Here is a 26,567-nt window from a genome sequence, read left to right as displayed (position 1 = left end):
TAGGACATAGAAGGTGCATCGTCACCATTGAAATCATCTTCGACGAGTTCAAGTGTGATGAATGCAGTAAACTGTTCAGCAGAAGGTAGTGCGGCAGACAGACTCAGAGTCTATAACTTCGGTGTCTGCGATAGTCGGAATCGAACGAACCCCTCGGGTTTGTGGCCTAGAAGTGGCCGTAGTAGCGCCAATTCCAGGCAATAGTTATGGATCCATGGATCTGCTAGAATCTACAGTACCTGTCTATTCCGGGTACGTCGTGCTTGTACCAGCTTCTTGACGACGGAGAGGTCTAGAGAGACCAAATTGCGAAGGTTTTTCAAATTCAAGTCTTACATACGCACCGTCCTCCACACTAACGCGGGAGCGAAGCTTGGAAAAGCATACACCGGCAGGCTTCCGTAACGTATCTTTTACAATGTACGTGCACCGAATTATTCACGGAGATGAAGTCTGAGCAAGCAAGGTACATACTATACGATGCGCGGGCACGACTCGTCGCCACCAGTGGGGGTTACGTAAGAGGGTCGGAGTTTCATCTCCGCGTCCGCAAAGAAGGGTCCCCTGAGCACTCCAACCACGATCTGCTCACCTGCGGGCAAGACCCATGGCACCAGCACGTACTACCAACCGTCGCACTCAACGTGAACAGAATGCGCCAGCTCAACCTGCTTCGACAGAAACTATGGCCGAATTGCCCAAGGATGAATTGTTTTTGGAGCCCATGATGGGCACACCTCTCGCCATTTATGTGGAGAAGGATGTTCAAAACAGAGATGCTATAGTTGACCTCATCACGGTACGTCGCGTCTCGGTCGCGTCTGGCGGCAGATTTTTCGAGTAGTAATGGAACGGCGAGTAAGGCATGTGAGACGGGTTGCCTCTATATATAAGATTAGTATAAGTTGCGTCCTGGACGACATGCGCCTTTACTCCAACTATCCTGCACGACTGGCTAAGCATTGCACTAGTTTTTTGTACTGATGATATCCACATGCAGAAACACGGTGGCATGGTGTCTCCAGGATACAGCGGAGTTCCCTACATCCTTGGTACGTCATGCTCCTGAATTTGTTGACCGCATCACAACCATTATCCATCAACTTCGCGTCTTGCTGCAGTCTACATGTATTACCAGTCAAGTGCTGATATATATTACAGTGGACCCGCATAAGGAGTCCGGGCAGAACCTCTTCCGGCAGTATGTTGGAAAGAAGGGCAAGATCGTCCTGGATGCGAATTGGGTACTGGAATGCGTGAAGGCAGGGGCACTCCAGACGTACCACAATAACTGGGCAGGGTGTAAGGTCACTGGCACAGAAGCGTAAGACTCTTTCTATGCACAATTCATTCATGGTTAACTGGACGTCTGCCAGCGTCACACACGTGAACCAGAATGTAGCTCCCCCTCAACCTGGCCCTCCCAACCCGCAGCTCATGCACAGCGAACTAGCTCATCAGATGCAGCCCTCACAGATGATGCAGCCTCATATGGCACCTCCGCCAATGGCCCCTCCAGAAGCACTAGTTCACCCACAGCATGGTTTTCAGTACACAGTATATCCCACTCCGATGGATGTGACGCCGCGGGCAATGCATCCTCCGACTGCCGCTCCACCTCAATCATGGCAAGCTGCTAATGGTATCGCTCCCCAGCAGACCCATATGGCGCCGCCGCCGCAACCGCAGCCCCAGATGATGCCGCGCCATCCTCAAGGATATCGGGAGGACCAGGCTTGGCCTGGTGCCTATCATCAGTCGCAGCCATCCACAAATACAATTGTTCCCAATGCACCTCAAGATTACGACTACAATAGGTACAGAGAGGAACAAGCTGCGTGGGTCGGTGGAACGGGTGATTATTACGCCCAACCTGTGGGTCTTCAATGATCGCAAACTATCGGGTAAATGAGTCTGACCTGCTTATTAGTACGAGCAGCAAGCGTATCCAGAACCAGACGCGTATATGGAAGAAGCAGGTCCTTCAAATGCTCCCGATTCTTCGACTACTGCCGCGTCAGAAAAAGCGAGAGGTCGTAAACGTGTCCGAACACAAGTAAATTTATCTTCGTTCTTTTGAGCCCTGTGCTGAACTGCTGTAACTTGACCCGTTCTATAGCCGCAGCCCGCTCCGCCTGCATCTACGCTAGTGGTTAATCGCCGTAATCCACCTGCGCGTTCACCTACACCTCCTACTCGTATCATCAAGAGTACATATGGTGGCAATTTGTTCACTTCGGACGACGTTCTTTACCTCAAGAAGTACATTGATTATTGCCAAGAGCAAGGATTAGTTTTGAGGTAGGGTCATCTAATAAAACCGTTCTTATAGAATTTAGTCCCTCACTACTCTAAGTTTGCGAGAGATATGCGAGCGGGTTGCTGTTAAAGTGAGCAATTATTGACGTGCTCTAGCGTCTATAAATGCTAATAACCGAGCTGCAGGCCCCTCATCATACGTGAGCATTCTTCGTCGGCTTGCAGCTACTTGACTGAGTCGTTCGCAGGTTTTACTCTTGGCGTCGATATTGTAACAAGCACCAAATACGTCTCGGAGGGTACGCCATGGACGTCCAAGACGGCGGCAATTCTCCACCACCTGAGGAAGAACAAGGCCAAAGTCAAAGCCCTCCTGACCAAGAAGCACAAGTCCCAGTTGCCACAACGGGTGCCGGAGCAATCGCAGCAGCACGTCGTGCAGCAGCGGCGGACCTTGGTCGCACACGATCTCCCACGCCTCCAAGGGCTTTGTTCAGAAGTACGACGGGCAAGGGAGTGGCATTCACAGACGAGGATGTCACGTTCCTCGTACGCTTTTTGGAGTATCGCAATAGGACACAAGAGGGTAAGATAGACATGGTGGCCTTCTGGAAGGACGTTGCTGCGAAGGTGAAGCTATGTGATTACTCAGCGGCGTCTTCCGAGCTAACTTCCGTTGCGAAGGCTCCCCATCACTCTCGCGCTTCTTGGATGAAATTCTACCGGAGACACAAACACGAATTGAACCATACGGAGGGCGACGCTCCTCTGCCAGCCCCCCCGGAGAAGAAGATGCGGTATAGCCGAGAGGACGATGTACTTCTGGCCAAATACTTCTATAACAAGCCAGACGGAACGTCCGATAAGATTTTCCAAGCGTTCGGCCGCCTTGTAAGCCCCTCGAGCCATGTTCGTTCTGTCAGCGTTCTCAGACCGCTCTACAGCATCCGCACCATCCGTGGAAAGGATGGCAGGAGCACCATCGTATTCATAAAGCCAAGATCGATCACCTTACTGCCAGATTTGCCAACGGGGAAAACATAGACGAGCGCGATGGAGCAGCTGAATTGCAAGCAATACTATCTGCCCCCTAAAATCATTCGTTGTTACTGTGTTCTCGCCCTTTTATCCTAGGAATATGATCTAGGAGCCTGCATTATCATGAGCTGTCTCTGCCGCACTTACATCCTTTGTCACAGCGTTAAATAAGTCGCCACTCCATTCATTTGGGACATGGTTCATCAGCATGCGCAGCGTTTGTTAGGATCTCCAGAGGGACGGCGGTAAGCATCTTTGAAGATACCGCCCATCACATCCCTGGAGCTGTTGGGACACAGAGCTATACCATTAGGTCGCTTTCGAGTGGTCATACTTCTTCCTCTCAGACTGAGTGCGTCCTCTCTATGACTTCGCAGGCGGTCATATTCGAGAAGAGCACTCAGATCTCTGGTAATCTGGCGGAACACAAGTACTACCGTCCACTGAATTCAAATTTCATGAGTATCGATTCTTTCACGTTCATTGACGGGACACCGATCCTGTTCCAGTTCACACCCAGTCTGGACTACTCAATGAGAGTACAAGGATTACAAAGTGTGGCAGACGTTCTACCAAGAATCGGTATAAGGAGGAGTGGAAGTTGGTCTTTGTGATTCCCACAGATATCGAACCGGTATTTAAACACCAACTCTACAGGCCACCCTCCACCGGCGAAACATGGGAGAAAAGAGTGGAGCAATATGTGATGGGACTGAGCGCTGAACAGTTGTTTCCGACTGCATAAGTTGGCTTTGACTTTTGTTGCTGACATTCCACCTACTGATGCCAACATTCTTTCAGTGGGATGCAACAGGCAGTGGACTCGTCTTCAGCGGATGCTACTAAGAAACCCAATTCTCCGCCGCATGCGAATAAGTCAAGCATGCTGGCTGGCACAATGGATGCCGTGCCGGCAGCTCTTGCACCGTCGTCGCGCTCTGGTGATGCCGCGACGCGGGCGCAAAAACGGGCGCAAAAAAGGAAGCGAGCGAGCAAGAAATCAAACCAGTAGAGTGCGAAGGCTCAGTCATACGGTGGTGGCTTGCAAGAAACTTGTACAATAGTAGTGATCCAGCATTAAACTGGACTTTACTTCGGGTCAGATGTACTATAGTAAACGATAGGTGTTCGGTGAAATGTTGCACCAAAAGAATGCATATTTTGTTCTCGTCATGATTCGCATGCGAACATTAACGTTGAATGTCAACTTTGGTGCATGCGCTTCGTTGAAGGGTGATGCAAGACTGCCGCAGTGATTACAGAGTTTCCGTAAAACCTTGACGTGTACCATTTTTTTCCCGTGAGCAGAGAAAGATGATCTTGCAGTTCCCGAGACTCCCTGCGTTTCATGCTAAGAACTTCGAACTCGTACGAAGTCGCTCGACTCGAGACATCTATTTGCACACAGCTTCTATATGTAGATATAGCACTAGCTACAGAGCTTGCAATTGACGCGTGTAGTCCACGAACTAGGCGGCCTGGAGCTTCTGTAATACCCACCACTGAACTTGGATCAACACAATGAGCGGATTGGAATATCTCACTCAGGAGCAGGTCGAGCAGGTTAGCTCTTATCGCGACAGTGATTTTGCGTACCGTCTCACAGCTCGTGATAAGTTCCGCAGAGATGGGTGAGAACAAGTACCTCTCTCGCATTGCGGACTCGCGATGAACTTTCTGCATTTAATTGTGTTAGCTATCTACGCTTGCCAAGTTTCCTGAGCCCCGAGGACACGGAGGCTTTGTTGACTCGCTCGAAACAACTGCTGAGCAACTTCAGCCTAGAGGACCACCCTCTCGTGCGCATTCGTTCCATTGTCTGCGGCTTGTCCCGCCGATGACAGGGACCGCTAGACTAAGTTCACGACTGGAGATGACAACCACATCGGCGATGATTACTTCCTGACCTCCGGAGACAAGATCCGCTACTTCCTGGAGGAAGACGCCATTGGTGCGGACGGCGAATTGAACAGAGAGAAGGAGAAGGCGGTGAACAAGATCGGCCACGGTCAGTCCGCTACGATTAGGTACGGTCATCCGAATCTCATCCTCTACCTGTCTTGCAGCCCTCCATGAGCTCGACCCCGTATTTCGCAAGGTCACGCTGGAAAACCCGTCAATGAAGGCAGTCGCGCGCGACTTGCAGTTTCACCATGACCCCGTAGGTATGTTGACCCGTGAACCGTGGAGAGAGCTGTGATTCACCGGCCATTAGCGCTGCAGTCTATGGTAATTTGCAAGCAGCCTCGTATTGGTGGCGAAGGTATGTTTCCCGGCGAACCCTCATCCTCGGAAGGAAGTTCATTGTGTTCCTAGTACCGGAGCATAACGACTCGTACGTCTCTGTTTCATTCGCTCCGCTGTCCACCTTCCTGTTGACACGGAAAGTGGGGTGACAGAACGTTCCTGGTCTGTACCACATCTGTACAGCTTTCCCCACATTCCTTATAATCAGAAACTCTTCTAGTACACGGACCCTCCGACTGCGCTCGGTTTCTGGATAGCGCTCGAGAAGTGCACACCAGAGAACGGCGCGCTCTCCTTCCTGCCCGGATCGCACAAGAGCGCCCCAATAACCAAGCGCTTCGTCCGCCTACCTCAGGGCGGCACCGGGTTCGAGGAGCTCATCCCTCCTGAGAAAGCCCCCAAGAACCCAGAGGGAAAATACATCCTGGAAGCCTGTATGCCCGGTCAGTCCCCGGTTTCTTGACACAATTGACGTGGAAGGGGCGCGGCGCTGATGAATGTGGCCGCAGGTGACATGGTCCTGATACATGGAAGCGTGCTGCACAGGTCGGAGAAAAACCGCAGCCCGCACACCCGGTTTGCGTACACGTTCCATATGATCGAGTCGCCCCCGCATGCAGTCTACGACGATAAGAACTGGCTCCAGCCCACGCCGCGAATGCCGTTCTCCCGCATCCTGGACGTTCCGAACACCGTCACTGTCCCTGTGGGTGCCTAACTAGAACCGCTCCGGTTTACTTCTGCGAGCGGTATATAGCAACAGATGTATTGTAATATTTTCGTGTGCTGATAGATACAGTTGTATACGGGATGGTCAGTTTATAGGACTTCTATCTTCGCCGCTTCGGTGATTTTCTGGGCTGTTAGACTCCCCAACTCGTCAATGAAGGCGGGCAAGAATGTTCCGCTCCCCTTCACGTCCGCCCTGGCGGCCGCGAATTCGGATGCCACCGTAATAGCAAGCACACTACAATCACGCGTCAGCCAAGTAGATCATATCTAGCATATGCAGATACTTACCCTCCCACTGCAGCGACCAACATGTCGCCTCTAACAAGCTGAGCGTCTTCTTCTGCACCCGGTGCTCTGGCAGCATTCACTGCCATACTTGCGCCGCCGCAGAAGACCGCAACGGCGGTGCCAACCATGCACCCCGATCCTGTGATCCCGCTGAGCAGTGGATGGCCGTTGGATAGACGGACGACGACGGTGCCGTCGGAGACCCAGTCAACCACACCCGTAAGGACGACGACACATCCTGTGGAGTGTTCGACATGAGAGCGTCGGCTAGAGGAAATCTACACGACTCACGCTCTTCCCTGGCTAGTGTGCGCACGAACGCGGCGGGATCTGAAAAACCTTTTCCGACGCTGTCGACTCCTTTGGCCTGCACCTGAAAGAAGGGAACAAGTTGCAGTGCGAATATCCGCGCACCATACAGAGAAGGGTATTCACCTCAAGCGACTTGGCAAGAGCTCCCAGTTCGCCTGCATTACCCTTGATGACAGTCGCCTGCCATGTATTCAACAGAGCTGACGATCTGTGTGAGCCACGGCGCCACATACGCAATATAGTTCGGAACATACCATCGGCAGAATCCATTCGGTACCGAGTCGCACCCACACCCACAGGATCGAACACTACGGGCTTGCGATTGATATTGGCATGCCGACCTACGCAGTACCGACGCGATTCAGTCAAGAATTCTCAGCAGATCCAGGCACAAGGCACTTGCCCGCGGAGAGCATTCCATCCAGATTCTGTATAGTGCCAAAATTAATGAGGAGCGCGCCGATGGCCTTGCTCAGGTCCGCCATCTCCTCGGGAGAGGTCGCCATGATCGGGGACGCGCCGAGCGCGAGAGTCGCGTTCGCGGACTGGGTCGTGACTACGTTATTCGTGATCTGGGAGATACGCCCGTCAATGCTCCGTGGATAGGTGACGAACGGGCATGCGCAACCTGCTGGGTCAGTGGGGAGAACTTCTTGACAGCCTCCAGGTTCGCACCGACATGAGCTAGGATGCCACGTGCGGTGTATGCGGGTCTGGTGGGCAAGTGAGAGAGGGAGAAGGTGTTGTGCGAGCACGCCTTGAACGCGCGCACTGTGGTCGCAATTCTCTGTGCCGCGGAGCGAGGCTCGGGAGACGCGACGATGTCGCTCACGACTGCTACACCGTCGAGCGCTCGGCCCGTCGTCGAGATGGAGCCGTGGAGGCAATGAAGCACGTTCGTGGACTTGATACCCGCTGCGAGTAGGACACGCATAAAACCATCGATAGCTACGCGCATATACCCGGGCGTACTCACCGATCGCGACCGCTTTCACGTTCGTCCCGTCCAGCATGGCGAGCATCTCGCCAATACCCCTCACGCCGACCACCGGGCTCGTTAGCGCCTTCGTCTGGGTCGACCACACGGGTCCGACGCCGACGTAGTCCGCGCCGTCCGCGACGGCCTTCCGCACGTGCTCGACAGTATTACAGGTGACGCCGATAACAGCATGCGGCGGGAGGAGCGCGCGCGCCGCGGCGAAAGGCATGTCCGTCTGCCCTATGTGCACGCCATCGGCGCCGATCGCGAGTGCGATGTCGATGCGGTCGTTGATGAGGATGAGAACGTTGTACTTGCGGCATATCGCTTGCGACTGGCGCGCAATCTCGAGGAACTACGCGCGGAGGAGGGGCGTTTAGGACCGAGGGAACTCGAGGATTGGGACGGCCGGGTGGACTTACTTCTCTGGTGTCGGCGGTTTTCTCTCGGATTTGCACGAGCGTGACGCCGCCCTGCAGGGACTGTGCATTGTTTCACTATGTGCTGGTGGACACTCGAACGGACTGGGCTCACCTCTTCGAGAGATTCAAAATAATCCTGCACCAGAGTCACTGGGTCTGAGCACACAGTGCGGGAAGAGATGATAGGACTCACCTTTCCAGGCGGAAGGAGATCTCGCCCTGTTACGAGATACAGGGAATAGTCCACCACAGGTTTGGTTTGCGCCATGAGAGAGGTGTGGACGAACAGTGCGCCACCGAATCACTGAAATCGAATGTCGGCACCTCCATACAATAATCTGAGTTCAAGTTAAAGTTAAAGTGATCTTCAGGGGACAGGCCCAGATCCTCTAGTAGATACAACCCCCACGAGCCTCGTCGTGATGTACTACTTCACCGCGTTGCGCCGGGTGACAGATCTGCACAGAGACAAGATTGACCTCTCTTCAAAACAGGGCAAGGGCCAGCTGAAACGAATTGAAGAGGGTTTCGACTGTTGTGTGTTTCGTTCTTGATGTACGATCTCAGAGGAGTTGACACTGCCTTATTGTAAACTAGTATGCCGTATGCTCAACATCACTATCCTTTCGAGAATAAGGAGCTGTTCGAGATGACTTTCCCTGCTGACTTTGTGTCTGAAGGTATCGACCAGACATGTGGATAGTTTTATACTCTTCTATCTCTACGCACCTCTTCGGCAAGGCGCCATGGAAGAATCTCATTGTCTATGGTCTTGTACTCGCAGCGTGGGTACCTGGACAATTTCCGGGCTCAATCTCCTGCTGGCCGCCCACGCAGAGATGTTAAGAAGATGAGCAAAAGTCAGAAAAACTACCCGGATCCAAATGATATCATCAACCTGTATGACGCCGATGCTACAAGGTAACGACCCCTTCATGATTCAATGCAAGCATCTGAACATACACATCTAGAATGTTTCTCGTGAATTCGCCGGTCGTGCGAGGTGACAACCTCCGCTTCCGCGAAGAGGGTGTTCGCGAGGTTGTCTCGCGTGTTTTGCCAGCTTCCCTGGCTAAATGCAACACGATTTTTCCTCGGGCAAGTAGCGCTGCTTAAGAAAGCAAGTGGGCATGAGTTCAAGTACAGCCCACATGCAGCTCTGTCCGCGAACGTGATGGACCGATGGATCCTTGCCCGCTGCCAGTCGTTTATCAAGCTTGTGCGCCAGTGTGCGCCAGGAAATGGCAGCGTACCGTTTGTACGCCATCATTCCCCGCCTGCTTGACCTCGTCGACGAGCTCACTAATTGGTACATCCGTTTCAACCACCGGCGTCTGAAGGGGGAGGATGGCTTAGAAGACATTGTCGCTGCACTAAATACCATATTCGAGACATTCTTCACATTGTGCAGGATGATGGTAAGTTACCGTTCGTCTAACAAATCTATCAAGTTGTGCATGCTGATGTTATTCCTGCACAGTCATCGTACACACCGTTCTCGACGGAAAACATCTACCAATCGCTGCGACAGTTTATCCCAGAATATCCTGCGGCCGGCGACGCACGGTCCATCCACATTTTATCCTTCCCAGAGGTGAAACACGAATACTTCGAGCGACAGGTCAAGCGCATGCAGACTATAATCGAGCTTACGCGGAATATTCGCGAGCGACACAACATTTCTCTAAATTGGTGCGTCTCGCTTCAATGAGACATTCCTAAAGTGAGGCAATTATTCCAGACGACATTGCGCGAACTTCTGGTCTTCCATGCAGATGAGCAGTGGCTGGAAGACGCGAAGGGTCTGCAGCGGTACATCCGATCGGAACTTAATGTGCGGGACGTTATTTTTATTTAGGACGAGGCCCTCGCTGGGGTGCGTTACCGCGCCGTTGCCGACTCGGGTGCAAGCTACGGAAAGACCTCGCCCGCGTGAAGAACGCGCTCCCGTCCATGCCGAGCGACGCCGTGCTTGCGTATGTTCAGAATGGGAAGCTGACGGTAGATGGCATCGAACTGGTTACGGGTGACCTGACCGTGCAGCGATACATCGAGCTCCCAGAGCAAGTGACGGGCCAAAGCGGTGTGGCCCAGAACGCGACGCACACAGACAACGACATCGTCGTACGCCTCGATATTGAAGTGCATGTGGAGCTGCAGAGCAAATGGCTCACCCGGGAACTCATCAACCGCATCCAGAAGCTGCGGAAACGCGGGGCTGCAGGCGACGGACGACGCAGATGTCTTCTATGAGATCGAGGGTGGTGCAAGAGCGAATCTGCTTGAGGCGCTCCGGAGTCATGCAGAACTCATGCAGAAGACGGTGAGGAGCGTGCCGGTGGAAATGGCGCGCAGAAAAGGGCCACAAAAGGTGCTCATCGAGGAGGAGCAGGAGGTTGCAGATGTGAAGCTCATGCTGTCGCTGGCGTCGCCGTAGTAGGGTAGCGACGGGGATGGAGCGAATGAAAGATTGTAATACAGTACTACTAGTAGTGTGCTCATAGAAATACAGTGTGGCTTTCGGGTTGTAGTTCTTGAAGGTGCGAATGTCACTTCTTGGAAGAGCCAAAGCCGCTGAAACCCATCGTCTGCATCATGTCATTAATTCTCCCGTTGCGGTTCAACAGCCGTGGTAGATCTCTTTCGCAAGCTCTACCCGTGCACGTTCCCGCAGGGCCTCCTTCGCTGCCTCTTTCTCTGCGCACAATGCAGCCTCCCGATCGCGCGATTCTGCTAGGCGCTGTTTGAAGTCGAAGGACTTTGCGGTGGAGGCTTCACGGGTCTTTTCCCTTAGGTAGGCAATGCGTGCACGAACCTGCTCTACGATCGAGCGCTCAATGCGAGTGGTTTGACCGAGGGCACATAGATCTGTGAAACAATGATTAGGCTCACGGTATAGAGAAGTATGGGATATTCATCAGACGTACGTGCACGACCGTTGATGTGATCCAGGTACCCTACACTGTCTTTATATGTGCGATTACATGTTTCGGTACGCCCGGCCCGCGCGTGGCACGACGATGGTCTTACCGAGGCTCTTGTCCGGTTCCAAGTCGCCTTCGCGCCGCTTCATGAGTTCCGTGGGTTTAGGGAGGTCATCCCGACGGTCTTTCTTAGGCTTCTTCCCTGAGTTGAAGTACCCAGCGCTGCTACTATGTTTGAGATTCTATATCAGTCCGTCCCTCCCACCTCTCATAGGACTGATTTTGTAGTCTGCCTTTGGGAGACTAGTTTGAGATGAGACGTACCTTGTTTCAGCCGCTCCTCGTTCTCCTGCATGCGCTCTTTCTCCTCCTGGTCGTGCTGACGCGCCTTCTCCGGGTATTCTTCCTTAAGTGTCCCATTTCTTGCGAAAGTCTGTGTCGGATGCTCGCGCACCATATCCGCCGCCGCCGCCGACCTTCCCGATATGGGCACGCCGAGCGGATATCCGTTCGCGCCAACCTCACATCCGATGTGAGGAGTCCGGCGGCGTAACGCGGATGTGTCTTTTTTCCGACTTATAATCGCAGTCCTGCTCCAATCTAATGCACATTTGTATCACACATTCAACAAACACTATGAGCTCTTCGTCAACTGATACCTCACCACCGTCTGTGTCCGGCCTCCCTCCTGGTTACTCCAGCAGCCGGGTCCATCCTCGCTGCCCAACCTGCACCTGTCCCAGACCACCTCCTGCGTATAGCAGTCCAGAGGATGCCGACCATGAGTGGGTTTCCACAGCATACAAGTATAACCTGCAACCTCCACTCTACCATCCTGAATGTCACTAATTCTTTTGATGACAGACAAATTCGTATTCGCTTTCTTGACTATACATTTGCCTCAGATCACCAATGTACAGAACTACACTTTCCACTTGATGGAGATGGAGTTCTGGACTACGGGGTTCTTGCGCAGACCTTAGGGGTCAAGGAAGTCATGGTGCACTACAAACCCTCTCATTATTGGGTCACCGTGCTGAGTATGGCTGTTCTTAGCGGCAGGAGCCAACTTTTAAGGACCTTGTTTTGACTCCCCTTCGAGAACCAGCAGCTGTCATCAGAGCAGCAATCCGGTCATGTGGTTACCTGCGAGTAGTAGGTATGTATCGTCATTCTAAGTCATACCAGAGAGCTGCTGGGCATGACTGGTGTGGGTGGAATGTTCACAGGCTTATATCTCAGAATTCAGCCGTCAGGAGAGATTCAGTTATAAATATGGTTGCTCTATCTCACCATCTAATGTCCGCGTGCGATGGTACCCTTCACCAACCACCGACATGACGTTGTTTGAAGAGATGCTGGAGGAAATTGATACCCATGATTGTCTCTCCCTCGGAAGCATTGCTCGAAAACATAACATTTTGAATGTCCAGGTCTTCGATCCTTGCAAGATGAAGCAAGTTCGCACCAAGTTTAGACATGTCCTTCATCCTCGGGAACGATCTCGTGCCATGGGTCGCAGAGGATTTATTGCAATCACTGGTGCGGCCACTTTAGGTTCTTCATCTTCCATTGGTCGCATCATCTGATAGAGTTTTTGCGGTGCAGATGCAATTGTACCCTTCCCTGTGATAAGTATCAGTGATGCACAAGTTGATCGAGAGGTAGGAAGTGCAGTGCGTGACCGCACTGGGCGCATCATGGATAATTATCTGTTAACTTCCTTTGATGTCTATTGATGATTGGTGGATGATAAACACCGGAGCGCATATGTGATGATACTTCCTGTTGATATCTCAGATAGCTGTTTATATCGGTCAATACTCTTGATTGACATTTGGGGAGCATCTCCGGTCTCATTCAATGAACTTTGACTCTGTCTGATCTTGTTTAATTTAGCACAATATCATTCTCTTCTATAGTCATGTCATAGTAGCCTATATAGTACTTCTACGCATCTGGAAAAAACTCCGAAGCTGAAGGTGAAAAAATGAGCAAGAAAAACCCATATCTCTCAAGGAGTGGTACTGTCTCCTGTACAACGGTGAAAACGGAGGTATGCAGGTGGGTAAAGTGACTATAGTAACGTTTACTGCAATAAATGTCGTTGGTGGTATCATAGCTCGTCATCAGGTTATTTCGTGAGCAAAGTGGAAGGCGAGTCCAATCCAAGATATAAGCATAAGCATGTCCAAAACGGTCCGTCGACTTCTACTCGTTCCTCCTAGCGGCCACCCTTCGGCTAATACGCCGAACGCCGCGAGCCATACCGCCCGAAGCTGCCGCACAGGCTGGCGAAGAACCCGAGGAGGAGCGCGAGGAGCGCGCCGAGTACGAGCCAGTTCGCGTTGCCGTACTGCGCGTAGTTGCCCGCATCGCGCACGTGGTTGCGCGCGACGCCGAAAAGCACCATCTCGACGACCCACGCGATAAGAGTGACGAGGAACGCGACAGCGGAGAGGAGAGTCATGAACACGGTGCCTGCGCGATGGTAAGCCGCGCCGCAGAGACCGAAAAGCCATGAGAGGCCAGAGAGACCGGCAGCTGAACAAGCGAGTGTCAGTACAAACCATTGGAGATGCAGCCAAAATGGATGCTTACCGACGGGGATAAGGACCAATATGTATGTAAGATTGTGGAAGGTGGTATCATTAATCGTGTTATCACTGCATGAACTGTGTCAATGGAGTGCGAGGAGTGATCGACGACGGAGACTTACCCAATACCGCTGGGGAAGTGCCACCCTACGTGGGTCGTGGAACCAGTGTATCCGAATACACCGAAATGCGTCGATACACCCCCGACGTTAGTGTTCAGGAATGAAATGGGGTTCCATGTAGGTGGGGAAACAGATGCCTGGAACAAAAGGAGATAAGCATACCCCATCAAAAATCACTCGAACGCCGTACGAAGATGAGCAGCACCATCGCTGCGAAGGTGAAGAACAGTCCAGGTATCGCAGCGCCGGCAGCCATTGCAGACAGTAAGTAGTCGTAAACTGCGGGGATCGGTCAATGAAAATTGGGACACGAGCGGAAGAGGGGAACACACGGATGAACTGGGTCGGTACCGGAGATGGTGCTGGTGGTGTTGGGGGGGAAGTGAGGGGATGGAGCAGGGCGGCTGGCAGGGAGAATTTATTGATATTATGGCGGATGCATGACGTCTGGACTCTGGAAGCTCCATGGTCGTCTGTGAGTCCCAATCGGGCTGTTACTTCGTGCGGTACGGTACTCCAGCTCCAGCGTGCACAGCTGTGTCTTCAAATCTCCTTCCCACCCGCGCATTCCTGTGCATCCAAAAGCATACCCCTACTGCGCACCTCGAGTACATTCTCGAGGGTCATTCTCGGATCCGGAAGGCTAAATTTCTAACAGCAGCTGTGTCCATGAGGCTATACGACCGCAGCATGCGGATCAGTGAGCATTACTCCTGAACGTACTGTCAACTCTGCCAAAAGCTGACATCAAACGGCACCGAGTGTGCATCACAGCAGTTCTGATCACCATGGGCTGAGCTGCTAACAATTGCAACGTTTCTGCGCAACTTTGTAAGCTGCAGTGGCGGCGGCTAGACCGCACCGGTGAGTCTGTGGTAAATAGACGTGGAAGCGAAATAATGGGACAAACCGACAATGCAGACGTTCTACATGTCAGAAAGTGCCACGAATGAGCAGCAGGCGTCCGCTTTCATGTTTTTTTTCCTTCTTCGGAGCCTACAGGAACAACTTACCCTGTTTGTTCAAGTGGCTGAAAGCATCCTGGCACACAGACCTTGGTAAGCGAAATGAACGCGCTATAAAACCCTGTCTAAGCAGGCTGTCGACGACACAATCACACTCGTTTGCTTTGGCTTCTATTTCTATTTCTAAAGCTCCAAAGCGTCTCCCCCTTATAATCGTTTCTACCCCTCAATTTTATTTCTTCTCGTTTTCTTAGCGACCGCCACTTCGTCGCAACAATTGGCCACTTCCTTCGACTTCGCGGCCACATATTCGATCACCACCTCCGACTTCTCCGCATATTCAACTTTGCCACCACTTTCGACTTCGTAGCCACTAACGTTCAAGTGAGGAATGAGAACCAGAAGCTGGTCAATTTCTTCCCTTCTATCACGGTGCGTGTCTGTCCTGCAGCGGACTCCTTTTCTGCTTACCCCTCCACAGACCCAAGCCCCCGCCCCCGGAAGAACAGGGGCACCGCCTCACGCGGCAGCTGTCCTGGCAAGGGGACAAACGGTCCAGCCAGAGCAGGAGCTCGCGTTCGTCATCGAGCCAGCACAAGCAAGAGCTGGACAGGGATTTCGCGCAAGGGCCCATCTCTCAGTACGTGGGCAACCCAAAGCTCGCCCCGTTCCAGCATACCAGTGATAAGACACCGCGGCGCCCAGCGGTTGAGGAGAAGCGTATACCGACTCAAGGCCACATCTCCCAGTACGTGGGTAATGCCAAGCTCGCTCCGGTCCAGCACTCCAGCAATGAGACGACGCGGCGCCCCTCAACGGAGAAGAGACGTACCTCGGCTCAGGTGCCCATCTCACAGTACGCGAGCAGCAGCAAGCTCGCGCCACTCCTCAGAGCTGAACACACGGCGTGGCGCCCTGCAGCGGAGGACATACGACGTTCCTCAGCTCAAGAGACCATGTCCCAGTACTCGCAGTACTCGGTGAATTCCGGCTTTGCTACAGGCCGGCCCCCCAGAGATGACGACGCTGAGCGGCGCACCCCCGCGGGGAGGATCAGATCGAACACGGTCGACAGCGGGCGCGCCAACACAGCTGACTACTCCGCGTCGACTTCGAAGCTGACTGGAGCTGCACGGCCGACAATAGTGCATCCTCATCGGCCCAATAACTCTCGTTTCGACTCCCGCGCAGGTCCGCAGGTTCACTCGTCGCCCGAGTGGGTCAATGTTATTTGGATGGGTCGGAAGGCCTCCGCCCAGCAGGATGGCCGCCCAAGCGAAATCGAGTCTGCGACCGCACGTGGAAGAGGGGAAAGTGGTAAGCTCTTGCCGCCTGAGAAAGACAGGCCACCACGCATCCCGGAGAAGGACAAGCTTGTCCCATCGGCGAAGAGTGGACCGCCGCTACCCGAGAAGGACAAGCCACCACACAAGGCTTCCGTCCCCGGGACTGGCGCCGTACATAGTGGCGACACCAACGCGCGTCAGCATCTGCGCAGCAGCTCGGAGACACGCGGGACCGGGACTCACCACTCTGCTAGTGGCCATGTACACGCGCGCACTGGCTCGAACGATGTTTCCAGAGCCGCCAATGTTGCCTCCCGCTCGTACGGAGACGTGCGCGTTGCGGCTCGGAGTGTCACTCGCGACGTGCACGCCTCCTCGCGCAGCCACGAGCACTTGCGCACCAGTCCGGAGGTTGTTACCGGCACATCCTCGCGCCAATACAGGTACGCGACCTCTAGTCATGGTGGTCCTGATTCCGGCGATGTCGGTGGCAGGGTAATGACATCGTCCAGCCACACAGGACGTCCACCCGCTGGTTACGGCACCGTCCCCGTGCCACACACATCCTCCAAGCCCCACGGGTACGGACATGTGCGATATGGCTCTGAGACAACAGCCACCAACGTCGCCGGCTCTTCTCGCCAGCAGGGCCACGGGCGCAGCAGCTCGGACGACATTGTTGAGCAGCGTCGGAAGGCCAGCATAGAGCAGGCGCGTGAGGCCCACCGTTCTCGCCAGAGGTGGTGTCCGCCGGCGTCCTCTGTGGTCTACCAGGCTCGCTACACCCGTGATGGCCACCACAAGTCTGTTCCCGCGGGTAGCACGCAGCAGGCGTCGGAGGCTGATCGCCCTCGCCACAGCCACGATCCCTCGGCATCCACTGCAGCCCACTATGATCGCTCCCACCTGTTCGGCCTCCCATCTAGCAATGACGTCCTCAGTGTAGGTGTGCGCCGTTCGTCGGCTAAGCAAGTTGCGCGAGAACAGACTTACGCGGCTGGCGACCAGGTCGTCCCGATGGCGCGCCCCCACGCCATCTATACCCCGTTCAAGCCGGCTTCGTCGTCCAATCCGGACTCGGGAAAAGCCAGCACTTCCTCAGTAGATGCCGCTATCCCAACAGCTACCGTCCGCCGCCAGCCTCGGGCTGCTCCTCGCCAAGTAGCCGCCACCGACTCGCTCGACGGTCCCTTGGCGGAGGTTATGGAGATGTATGATCCCCGTCGACGCTCGAGCGGGCAAATCCATGCTGCTGGCCCATCTCGCCAGGGGGATTCCTCCATCGGTGCCAACGTCGCAGATGTTTCGGGCACGTCCTCGAGCCGCCAGAACTCTGGCAGCGACTACTCAGAAGAGGTCGTCATTGCTCCCTCTGTATACCTTCCGAGTACGCAGATTACACACCCTCAGGTAATCCCCCTCAATGTTGCAAAGTCTCAGCGCAACCGCAACCCAATGTCCAGAGAAGGTGCGATGACGGGTTTCGGCCCTCAACTGGTGGGCGGAGGCGGCGCGAAGACGGTCGTAGTCGACGATGCGGAGACTGTCGAGTCTTTCGAAGGGGAGGTTGTGGACATCGAGGAGCCTGTGGAAGTTGACATGCTCAAGGAGAGCGAGCGGATGAACCGCCACGAGCAGGTGCGACAACTGGCTCGCGATCATCGAACGAATGCGAAGCATCATCGTGACAGACGATCCTACAAGTAGTATTCTGCGCATTCCCTCTTGAGGCTTACCTGGTTCATGCTGTGTATCTTCTTTGCCATTGTCTGTGCCGCTCTCTGCCGCTCCTTTGTATTCCCATAGAAATTATGTGTTATTATATATCTTTATTTTTCATGTCGACTTGCATCGTGACTCGAGTAGACGGAAACCTTGCTAGTAATAAATTAAAAAACCTGCAGGACAGTGGGCAAAAATTCCCCCGATGTGGTGTGTAATACCTCCAATGTGGTGTAATACACATCCAGTCGCAACTTGTGCTACCAGATACGTTTCACCATAGTGAATCTAGTGATCTCCTCCAGTGGCAGCCGCTTGCGCTTTCCTCCACTCTGATCACCTGGTGGACGTTCACCGATGTCAGCTACAGGAGTAGCGTCATCGCGCTTGTCATCGAGCAGCGCCTTCAGTTCGCGATTGTACCTCTGTGACGAGTTACAGCGACGACACGCGTGAAAATTATGTATAAGAGACAACATCGAGTGCCGTACCTGTTCTTCCTTACCTTCCCCGATGGGGTCTCGACCAAAGTCGTTGACTACGTCGGCTGCCTTGCGGGCCTCCATTCCCGCTCTTCGCCGTGTGGCATAGCTTAGGAGGTGGACACCCGTGATGATTTTGACCACGACGAAGCTTTGAGAGGAGACAATGAGAGGAGACAATGGGAGAGCATGAGACAACAGCCCCACAGCAACCTGCGAGACACGTACCATAGCCAGAACGATACACAGAGAGCCGCCCACTTGGCGATATTGATGATTTCGTCGGTCGAGAGCTGTGACAGCGGGCGCGTCCATGGAGATGAGCCGTCAGTGTGCATCGATATCAGGAGGTTGATGGACTGTGTGCCGGTGAGAATGGCAAGTACCGCCAGCGGGAGGGACGCGAACCCGAGCCGACGTGCGACCAGTGGTGACTGGTCAACGTAGCTGTGCTACAGTGTAGTCGGATGATTCGTTCAGCCACCTTGCATGGACATATAGAACGAGTGAGCCTACTTTGCGCGCCCCTCGCCGCCGACCAACAGCGCTTCCGCTGGCAAGGTCTCTGCAAAGGACGTCCGTGTACCGCTCGTAGACGGAAGGGCGGATGTGATTAAACTTGGTAATGAACGCATGCTTCAACCAGTCGACGAGCATCTCAGATACCATCACCGTCAGGACAGGCTGAATCGTAACAGGTCAGGTTGCACTTGCAATGAGACGAGTGGCACCACGTACGTATGAGATCGTCCAGATGACGTTGTTGCCTCGGAACCATCCGAAGCTTTTCGGAAGAGCAAAACCGTCACTGAAATTGAATGATGATCCACTGAGCTCGATGAGGTTGCGAAAAGCGACGACGCATAGCATCAACATCAGAGAGAAGCGTTCGACAATGTCTAGAATTTACGGTCGAACGGTGAGCACACGGGCATCAGAATTTTCTGATTCGTGAGATGCAACTCTTACCTGCACAAGTAATCTGGAAGAGGTTGTCCTTCTCGAACTTCTTGAAGACGCTCCCTTTGATCTCGACAAACTGGTTTGAAACGAGAAGAGTGAGGAGGGCGTTATCGTAGGAGTTCACTGCCACATTCAGGGATATCATCTGGTAGATCATGACCAAAGTATGTGCCACTAGAAGAAGACCAGTCAATACGCCGTGAGCCACGACGTAGTAAATTTCCTCACTGTTATATATCACCGCCAACACAAAGAATAATACTGGACGTAGGATATAGGAGGTGGGTGGCTTCCTGTGGGAGATAATTTCCATGGTAGAGCGAGAGAACAGGCAGTCGAATATATCCTGCCCAATTGATGCACACAGCCGGTCCGCAATCTATAGCGGAGATCAGAGGGATACACACCAGTGTGAAGAGGTGCGTACTTCGAGCGCGTTGAATATAACGTACAGTTTGATGGAGTCCTGACCGCGAATAAAGTGATACAACTTGCTAGCATCTGTAAGTGGAGCTAATGCTACGATAGTAGTTACGAGCAACAAAGTCCGAAGGATATCAGCCTTCTGTGAAGGTGGAAGAGCCAGTGACGAGCGGGTAACGGTATTCGTGAGGAGTCGCCATAATGCGACAACGAAACGTATGGGCAGAATTGTGAACGTGTGGAGAAAAGAGTCCATACAGACGACGAAACCGAACAGAAAAATCTGGAGGTAGTAGATCAGAAAAAAACATAATTTTTTTTCCAGAGGAAGACTCACTTTCTCCAATGCAAGAGGCATACTCAAAAAATTGCTCACCCTTTCCCATTTGAGCTCTTGATGAGAGTCGAAGTCTGTGGCCAGTAACTCTTCTTGGAGATATTCCCACAGCGAAAAAGGAGGTTCGTGAAGAAATTCACTCGACGTGAATGAAGGGAAAGACGTGGAAAACGGTGGTGGTGACGAACGCAGAGGCGGAGACGAAGATATGGGTGTTGGAGGAAGCGAAGCATACGTTAGAGGCCTCATGGCAGAGAGTAAGTCTGGATGAATCTCTGTGGAAGGAAATGCTACGCCGTCATCTGTAATTGCGGAAGAGTGTCCCTCTTCCACGCCAGAGTCATTGACACCACCAGGTGAGTTAATATCAACTTCGCTGGTAATGGAACCTGAGGATCCTTTGCGTCGTAACCGCGTTGTAGAAGTATGTCCGCCAAGCCTTGCGCTCCATCGTGCACCAGTTGCAGCAGAAGCAGAGAAATATCTCCTGACGCGTTTCCGTTTGGGTGAACTTGAAGTGGGAGGCATCACCGATATCCAAGTTGTGCTTATACGTACTCGGCCAGCCGACCTTCGCAAGCACAGATAGTGTCACATTGCCTCAGGTGTCACAGCAGTCACGGAAACAATCCCGGGCCGAGATATATTTCCGAGAAACTCGGAGTAGCCAGATAGCGGACTTATGGGTTCATAACAGGACCCCCGACAATTGGGGAAGGTCCCTGAGCCAGTTACGGACAAATTTTGAACTTTTGAGAGCCTCATGCCTGGTATTTCACGGACAAATCAGGGGGTCGACCCCGGGATAGCCTGAGGATTTTCCCGGACATATTATAAGGCTTGGACGTTGTGGATGCCTGATCCTTTTCGGACAAATTTTGACCCCAGCCGAACCTATCTATGGTGCCGACGATGCCGTCCGGCGATATGGAAGGCGCTCGGACCTGGCCTCACCGATTTGGAAGGGCAGCTCGGACCCAACTCGCCGCTTCGTAGATGTTGACTAGGACTTCTCAAGTATGTGTCTTCCTTGCTGCAAACATATCGTTTCGTTCACCTTCCATCGGCTTACTTCTTACGCTTACTTCCAGGCAATCACCGGCTCAGTCCGGATCTTCGTATGCTCGACATTGCCCCATGTGCTCACGGATCTTCAGTGAATTGATTACACCTACATTGATATCTGGTATACTGGCTAGCGTGAAGATTCTGACGGCAAGGAAGAGGAAGGGAGCGGGCGAAGTAGATGAAAGTATGAGTTGACGTTTGCATTCCATGGAGTTCTAAGTGGCTATGGAGAGATATCACACTCTTTACGACGAAATGTAAGGTCTCCTGAGGCCTGATTGGTGAATACGGACAAAATTGGAGCCTTTCTTAGGCCTGATCTGGGAATACGGACATTTCTTCGGTGCACGGATGCCTGGTCCAAAACCCGGACAAATATGACCTCTTAAGGCCGAAGGCCTGAGTTCTCGCGGACATTTCAAGCCAAAATATGGCTTCTGCTGACGGACATTTTGGGCCCCTCCAGATCAGGCATCCTCGCCAATTGTCGGGGGTCCTTTCATAACGCCGGTCGAAAAGAGCTCAAGTGAAAAAAATAAGGATAGGATCGTCGGTAATCTACAACAGCGAGTACATGGTATAGTGGTACACATCAATGCGAATGTCAATTCCTTGAGACAACGAACCGAAGAGCAATGCGAAAGCCAGCCATATGAAGTCAGATAAACAGATACTAAGAGGTGGACCACTTATTGCGCTTGCGCCTCCTACACACAACGAACATATTGAGATCTTGGGGCAGGCGGATACGAAAATATTGGCGTACCTGATCCACAAACTCCATCGCCTCCTCCTGCTTGATACCACGTATGGAGCTGACTTTCTGATTATTGAACAGGACGCCGTAAAATTTGTCCGCCGTTACGAGCATTTCCGGCCGAAACGTTGTCGTGATGAACTGAGCCGTTCCGGACAGATCATGAATCATAGCTAAAGGTTCTTTAACACAAAGCTTGTCGTAGTAATAAGGGGACGAACACGTACCAGCCACGGCAGTTCGGTATTGTGCATCCAGATTCGCGTCGATCTTCCGGAAACAGGTCAGGAATGAAACTCATGGCACGCTTCAAACATACCTCGTCGAACAGATAGAAAGGTGCTGGATCACATTTCTGAATAGCAAAGACTGGAAGGCGTTTGAGACATGGCCAGTCCTAATAGCGCATGGTAAACATACCGGTCGTAAGAGCAACCAATGACTTCTGCCCACCCGACAGCTGTTGTATCCTCAAGCCTTCATCAACCTTCGAGTTAAATGACACCTGTGTTGCAAGCACTATAAACATGTGTCAACGAGGTTCAGGTAGTGGGATATTTACCCTAATAGATACTCCAGTATAGTTGTCAATGGCGCTTTGTTGTGTGTCTTCAGCCTCTTCGGCCTCTTCTTCATCCTAGAAAATGTGCTTGAGTGGAAGCAATTGCTAACCTTCAAAGCAGCACAAACCTGGTCAATACGTCGCTGGATGATTAATCTTCCTCTTCCAGCGGGTACCAGCTTCTCGAAGACCTCCTCAAAGTTGCTTGCTACCTGTTTGAAGGTGCGCTCGATGGCCTCATCCTTTCGTTGGTCGAGTACTTCAACCAATTCCTCTATAGATTGTGCAGATTTGTCGAGTTCCTCTCGACGCTTCAAGAGCTGGTCTCGCTGCTTGGTGAAGTTATTGTATTGCTCAAACGCCTTCTTGTTGACGTGCGCGAATTTCTTCAAACCTTCGTTCACGGCATGCAACTTCTTCACTAACTGAAAGGCACTGTCCGTGAGTACAGCACGAAGGAAAAGGACGATTAATAACTCACTCGATCAAGTCTCTCACTGGTGTACTTCTCGAATGCCTCCTCTGGAAGAACACCCAGATCACGGATATTGCGATTACACTCGTCCTTGCGAGTGAGTAACATCTGCCGCTTGGCGAGATACCTCTCGGTGGTTTTTTGCTGCTTGGAGATCCCTCGGCTATCTTCTGCTTGCTGATTCTGCAGATTTTCAAGAGTTGTGCGCTGCTCTTGGAGTTGGCTGTTCAGTTTCTCGACGTCCTTGTCCATCTCTGCATCCAGTGAGTAAGTGATCAGATGTAGTGGTATCATTAAATAGCAACGTGCCTTGGGATCGTTTTGTCAAAGATTCTATCGAGTTGATGAGGGCCTTGAGTTCTCGGTTTCGAGCCTCAAGCGCCTCTTCCGACGTGGCATCGCCGGCCTCAGCTTCGCCTAATGCCTCGATCTTACCACGCAGTTCCTCACGTCGGCGCCGCAAACTCTCGTTGAGCTCAATCTCAATCGCATTCTTGCTACTACCGAACTACAATGATACTCAGCAGTGGTCCGGCCATCAGAGACAAATATGACGACGCACCTCGTTCTTCTTCTTTCCAAGTTCGAGCAGTTGCTTTTGGCGCTGTTCAACCTCCCTCCCAAGAGTTTCGATGAGACTTTCCTCCTGGGATGTCAGTCCCTGAGCCATTGGACTCGCCAGCTCAGCACGGAATCCTTCCAGCTTTGCATCGAGACCGCTCAGCTCTGACTCCAAGTCATCAATATTGCCTTCCATCTTGGCAATGCGTTCGGTCAACCGGTCTCTTTCCTTCCCCAGAGCTGCGGTCTCCTCTGCCAACGTTTCCCGCAAATTCTTGGCCTGCGTCTGCTGGTTGGTTAGCACCTGGGTCTTTCCAGTCAACTTGGTGATCTCCTGCTCCAGCTGCAGGATGGCTGCTTTGACCTCCTGCAGCCGCTTGTCATCTGCAGAGTGCTTCGCCTTCCAGCTGATGACACTCTTGATCGCCTCGATGCGAGACCTTCGTACGTCGTGGTATCCGCCAGTCAGCGCGCCCTTGCGGTCGACTTTGTCGCCATCGAGTGTGATGGTGTTGATGCCGTGGCTCTTGACATACGCTGCGGCGATGGTCAAGTCTCTGCACACGCAAGTCTTTCCAAAAACCTGCTGGAAGGCTTTTACGTGTGTGTTGTCGAATCGGAGCTTGTCCAAAAGCGGGATAGCATCCTGAGCGTTGGGCGTCGGAGGTACTTTGGGCTTCAAGCGGTTCAGCGGCATGAAGGTCACACGTCCTGTCTTTTCCTTGATCATGATATCAAGGACCTTCGATGCGGTCTCGTCGGTATCGACAACGACATGAAACAGACTACAGTAGATGAGATAATTAATGTTCATTATTTGTGAACAAAAATGCTGCGTACCTGTTGCCAGCCGTCAGCTCAACGGCAATATTGAACTTGTCGTCTGTGATTTCGAACAGACGATATAGTGGACCATACACGCCATCCAGATTGTGTCTTTCGGCGATCCTGTCAACTGCGCGAAGGCCGGAGCCAGTGTCCTAGAACATGGCATGAGTGTTGTCAAGCGGTATGCAGAGAGGACTTGCTCACCTTGTCCATCATACTGGCTAATGTCCTCTCGGCAGCCCTCACCTCATCTGCAGCATGGTTCACCAAGTTGTCCAACTTGGCGTCTTCCCTCCACAACTCCTTTCGTTTCTCGCTATGTTCCGCATGTTCATCCTTCAACCGCGCAACTTGCTCTCCCAACTCTCTTGCTCGCCGCCTCCCATCTTCCACCCTCTCCTGTCCGCCTTCTAGCTTCTCCTCCACTTCCTGCAGCGCCCTCCTTGCACTGTTCAAATCTCCACGGAGATCATCCAGAGCAGCAGCCTGCGAGTTCCGGTATTCCTCCATCGATGCAATCTCGCCTCTGAGGAACCTATCCCTGTCCCCCTTCGACCGGAATCTGTTCAGTCGCCCGCGCTTTGAGTACAGCGCATCAAGCCGCGCCCTGGCCTCGTCCAATTTGCGCTTCTCCTCATTCTCTCGTGCGCGATGGCCCTCCCACTCTGGCATGAGAGCTGCGAGTGTGGTCTCCTTTTCGGCGATCTGCTCCTGCACGTTCGCAAGCTCCGCCTCTAATTCTTCGCGTTTGCCACCTGCGCGCTCGGCAGCGAGCCGAAGGTCAGCAACCGTGCACTCCAGCTCGGTGCGAGAGCGAATGAGTTCCGTCCGCTCGGACTGGGCGCCTTGTCGAGTGAGAGATAGAGTCGTCAAATTGGTTTTTATTTGTTTGATTGACAGCTCCAAGTTCTGTGAGATGGTGTCGCAGGAAGAGTGAGCTTCGTTCGCATAAGTTTAAAGAAGGTGCGCACCTGAGCCTGCTTCTCTCGGTCGTTGAACTGTTCTCTCCGCACATTAGCACTATGGACGTCCCCTCGGCGCTCCTCCTCGATTTCCTCCAGTGCCTCACCGACTTCCTCCAACTCGCGCTGGTAGAGCGCATACTCGAGACAGCGTCTGTCCTTGTCTTTCTCCTGGAACTCCTTCAGTTCTTCCTTTTCTTCTTCGAGCTCTGTGAGCCGCGAGTCGATGTAGTCGAGCAGCTCATTAATCTTGGTACGCTTCGCGTCCGTCTCAGACATAATACGCAAGGACTCTGCACGGCGCTGCTCGTATACCTTAGTCCCAGCCACTTCCTTGAGAAGGGCGAGCCGTTCATGGTCTTTGGCATTCGTTAGCGCCGAGATCTTCGGAACGAGTTCACACGTCCGTCAGATAGTTTGGGGGGCAAGGCCAGAGATATGCTACTCACCCGACCCTGTGGAACGATGTAGTAGGGGTTGCTCTTGCTGAACCCTGCGCTCTCCAGTAAATTCATCACGTCCGCCTTGCTAGCACTTTTCTTATCCAAACTGTATTCATCCTTCTTCAACCCAATGGTGCGGCGCAAGATAACCTCATCGCGACCGGTAGGGAAGCGATTGTCTGAGTTGTCAAAAATAATCTCGACTGCGAGGAATCAATTGGGCTTAGTGCGGCACAAGAGGGATAAGCAATGTACTACATACCGTAAGCAGATAACGTGGTAGTCACAGAGACGCCTTCATGAAGAAGAGCCTGGCGTTCTTCACGAGACATTGACGTATAAGCGTCAGATAGAACAAACCGGATAGCTGTGGCGATGTCGTTAGAGCGTTGTCCACTGAACTGACACGCGCAACGGCAAGCTCAAGTGCGAGAGTTTCTCATACGTTCACACCTCGGACAGAAACATATTGTCAAAATAATTATGATTACAAGCTTACCTGCGAAGAAGTTGCTCTTCCCTGACCCGTTCCGACCGACCACGACATTGTGTCTTGGTGAGAACGGCTCGATCTGTGTCTGGTCACGGTCTAGTTGAAATTGTTTGTGTAAGTCCCGTGGATTATATCGCAGTGTGAGTCAAACGCACAGGATTTGAACCCCTGGATGGTGAGCGTCTTGATGTACATGGCGGTGGCGGTCGGCAAGCAGAGGGGAGAGACGCGTGACAAAGTCGCGTTCGTCACAGGCCGTGACTCCCTCACGTGCCCGCAGCTGAAAATGACCACCGCGCCAGTCCGGGCGCCAGACTGAC

General features: G+C 52.8%; 11 protein-coding genes across 11 annotated transcripts; 6 read left to right on the top strand and 5 right to left on the bottom strand.

Annotated features, from left to right (window-relative positions):
* Nucleotides 1-607: 607 nt before the first annotated feature.
* On the top strand, nt 608-3,353 carry SCP_0309480 (hypothetical protein; the record flags this gene model as incomplete). Its single annotated transcript, XM_027756333.1, has 11 exons — nt 608-799; nt 1,001-1,052; nt 1,162-1,324; nt 1,377-1,875; nt 1,931-2,056; nt 2,120-2,301; nt 2,357-2,390; nt 2,446-2,459; nt 2,508-2,889; nt 2,944-3,150; nt 3,204-3,353. 11 exons carry the CDS (start codon nt 608-610, stop codon nt 3,351-3,353), a joined length of 2,001 nt encoding a protein of 666 aa, XP_027612134.1.
* A 1,465-nt stretch (nt 3,354-4,818) lies between these two features.
* On the top strand, nt 4,819-6,262 carry SCP_0309470 (Phytanoyl-CoA dioxygenase domain-containing protein; the record flags this gene model as incomplete). The annotated part of the gene is made up of 10 exons (XM_027756332.1): nt 4,819-4,860; nt 4,915-4,928; nt 4,994-5,096; nt 5,152-5,305; nt 5,364-5,462; nt 5,513-5,560; nt 5,614-5,632; nt 5,697-5,706; nt 5,765-5,987; nt 6,054-6,262. The coding sequence occupies 10 exons, from the start codon at nt 4,819-4,821 to the stop codon at nt 6,260-6,262; spliced, it is 921 nt and encodes a 306-aa protein (XP_027612133.1).
* Nucleotides 6,263-6,363: 101 nt separating this feature from the next.
* On the bottom strand, nt 6,364-8,545 carry SCP_0309460 (Probable thiamine biosynthetic bifunctional; the record flags this gene model as incomplete). Its single annotated transcript, XM_027756331.1, has 11 exons — nt 6,364-6,511; nt 6,565-6,802; nt 6,856-6,937; nt 7,000-7,076; nt 7,131-7,217; nt 7,280-7,448; nt 7,505-7,791; nt 7,853-8,210; nt 8,278-8,337; nt 8,390-8,413; nt 8,471-8,545. 11 exons carry the CDS (start codon nt 8,543-8,545, stop codon nt 6,364-6,366), a joined length of 1,605 nt encoding a protein of 534 aa, XP_027612132.1.
* Nucleotides 8,546-9,043: 498 nt separating this feature from the next.
* Nucleotides 9,044-9,393, top strand: SCP_0309450 (hypothetical protein; the record flags this gene model as incomplete). Its single annotated transcript, XM_027756330.1, has 2 exons — nt 9,044-9,198; nt 9,249-9,393. 2 exons carry the CDS (start codon nt 9,044-9,046, stop codon nt 9,391-9,393), a joined length of 300 nt encoding a protein of 99 aa, XP_027612131.1.
* Nucleotides 9,394-10,230: 837 nt separating this feature from the next.
* On the top strand, nt 10,231-10,530 carry SCP_0309440 (hypothetical protein; the record flags this gene model as incomplete). The annotated part of the gene is made up of 1 exon (XM_027756329.1): nt 10,231-10,530. One exon carries the CDS (start codon nt 10,231-10,233, stop codon nt 10,528-10,530), a length of 300 nt encoding a protein of 99 aa, XP_027612130.1.
* Nucleotides 10,531-10,897: 367 nt separating this feature from the next.
* On the bottom strand, nt 10,898-11,658 carry SCP_0309430 (hypothetical protein; the record flags this gene model as incomplete). Its single annotated transcript, XM_027756328.1, has 4 exons — nt 10,898-11,145; nt 11,205-11,243; nt 11,308-11,403; nt 11,526-11,658. 4 exons carry the CDS (start codon nt 11,656-11,658, stop codon nt 10,898-10,900), a joined length of 516 nt encoding a protein of 171 aa, XP_027612129.1.
* Nucleotides 11,659-11,837: 179 nt separating this feature from the next.
* On the top strand, nt 11,838-12,940 carry SCP_0309420 (hypothetical protein; the record flags this gene model as incomplete). Its single annotated transcript, XM_027756327.1, has 5 exons — nt 11,838-12,007; nt 12,066-12,201; nt 12,258-12,360; nt 12,444-12,743; nt 12,810-12,940. The coding sequence occupies 5 exons, from the start codon at nt 11,838-11,840 to the stop codon at nt 12,938-12,940; spliced, it is 840 nt and encodes a 279-aa protein (XP_027612128.1).
* A 503-nt stretch (nt 12,941-13,443) lies between these two features.
* On the bottom strand, nt 13,444-14,176 carry SCP_0309410 (pali-domain-containing protein; the record flags this gene model as incomplete). The annotated part of the gene is made up of 4 exons (XM_027756326.1): nt 13,444-13,745; nt 13,803-13,867; nt 13,921-14,057; nt 14,111-14,176. 4 exons carry the CDS (start codon nt 14,174-14,176, stop codon nt 13,444-13,446), a joined length of 570 nt encoding a protein of 189 aa, XP_027612127.1.
* A 1,100-nt stretch (nt 14,177-15,276) lies between these two features.
* Nucleotides 15,277-17,878, top strand: SCP_0309400 (hypothetical protein; the record flags this gene model as incomplete). Its single annotated transcript, XM_027756325.1, has 3 exons — nt 15,277-15,317; nt 15,367-16,614; nt 16,684-17,878. 3 exons carry the CDS (start codon nt 15,277-15,279, stop codon nt 17,876-17,878), a joined length of 2,484 nt encoding a protein of 827 aa, XP_027612126.1.
* Nucleotides 17,879-18,153: 275 nt separating this feature from the next.
* On the bottom strand, nt 18,154-20,626 carry SCP_0309390 (Endoplasmic reticulum membrane protein; the record flags this gene model as incomplete). The annotated part of the gene is made up of 9 exons (XM_027756324.1): nt 18,154-18,318; nt 18,385-18,526; nt 18,604-18,827; nt 18,892-19,059; nt 19,114-19,274; nt 19,345-19,512; nt 19,567-19,717; nt 19,766-20,044; nt 20,099-20,626. The coding sequence occupies 9 exons, from the start codon at nt 20,624-20,626 to the stop codon at nt 18,154-18,156; spliced, it is 1,986 nt and encodes a 661-aa protein (XP_027612125.1).
* A 1,229-nt stretch (nt 20,627-21,855) lies between these two features.
* Nucleotides 21,856-26,442, bottom strand: SCP_0309380 (Chromosome segregation protein; the record flags this gene model as incomplete). Its single annotated transcript, XM_027756323.1, has 17 exons — nt 21,856-21,873; nt 21,933-22,096; nt 22,151-22,193; nt 22,243-22,292; nt 22,344-22,428; nt 22,486-22,560; nt 22,614-22,910; nt 22,967-23,214; nt 23,270-23,468; nt 23,523-24,306; nt 24,362-24,501; nt 24,554-25,258; nt 25,321-25,695; nt 25,761-25,957; nt 26,017-26,121; nt 26,254-26,343; nt 26,403-26,442. The coding sequence occupies 17 exons, from the start codon at nt 26,440-26,442 to the stop codon at nt 21,856-21,858; spliced, it is 3,615 nt and encodes a 1,204-aa protein (XP_027612124.1).
* Nucleotides 26,443-26,567: the final 125 nt, after the last annotated feature.

Source organism: Sparassis crispa (genome assembly GCF_003851025.1).
Source record: "Sparassis crispa DNA, contig_000002F, whole genome shotgun sequence".
Classification (NCBI taxonomy): Eukaryota; Fungi; Basidiomycota; class Agaricomycetes; order Polyporales; family Sparassidaceae; genus Sparassis; species Sparassis crispa.
This window is presented reverse-complemented; position numbering and strand designations above follow the sequence as displayed.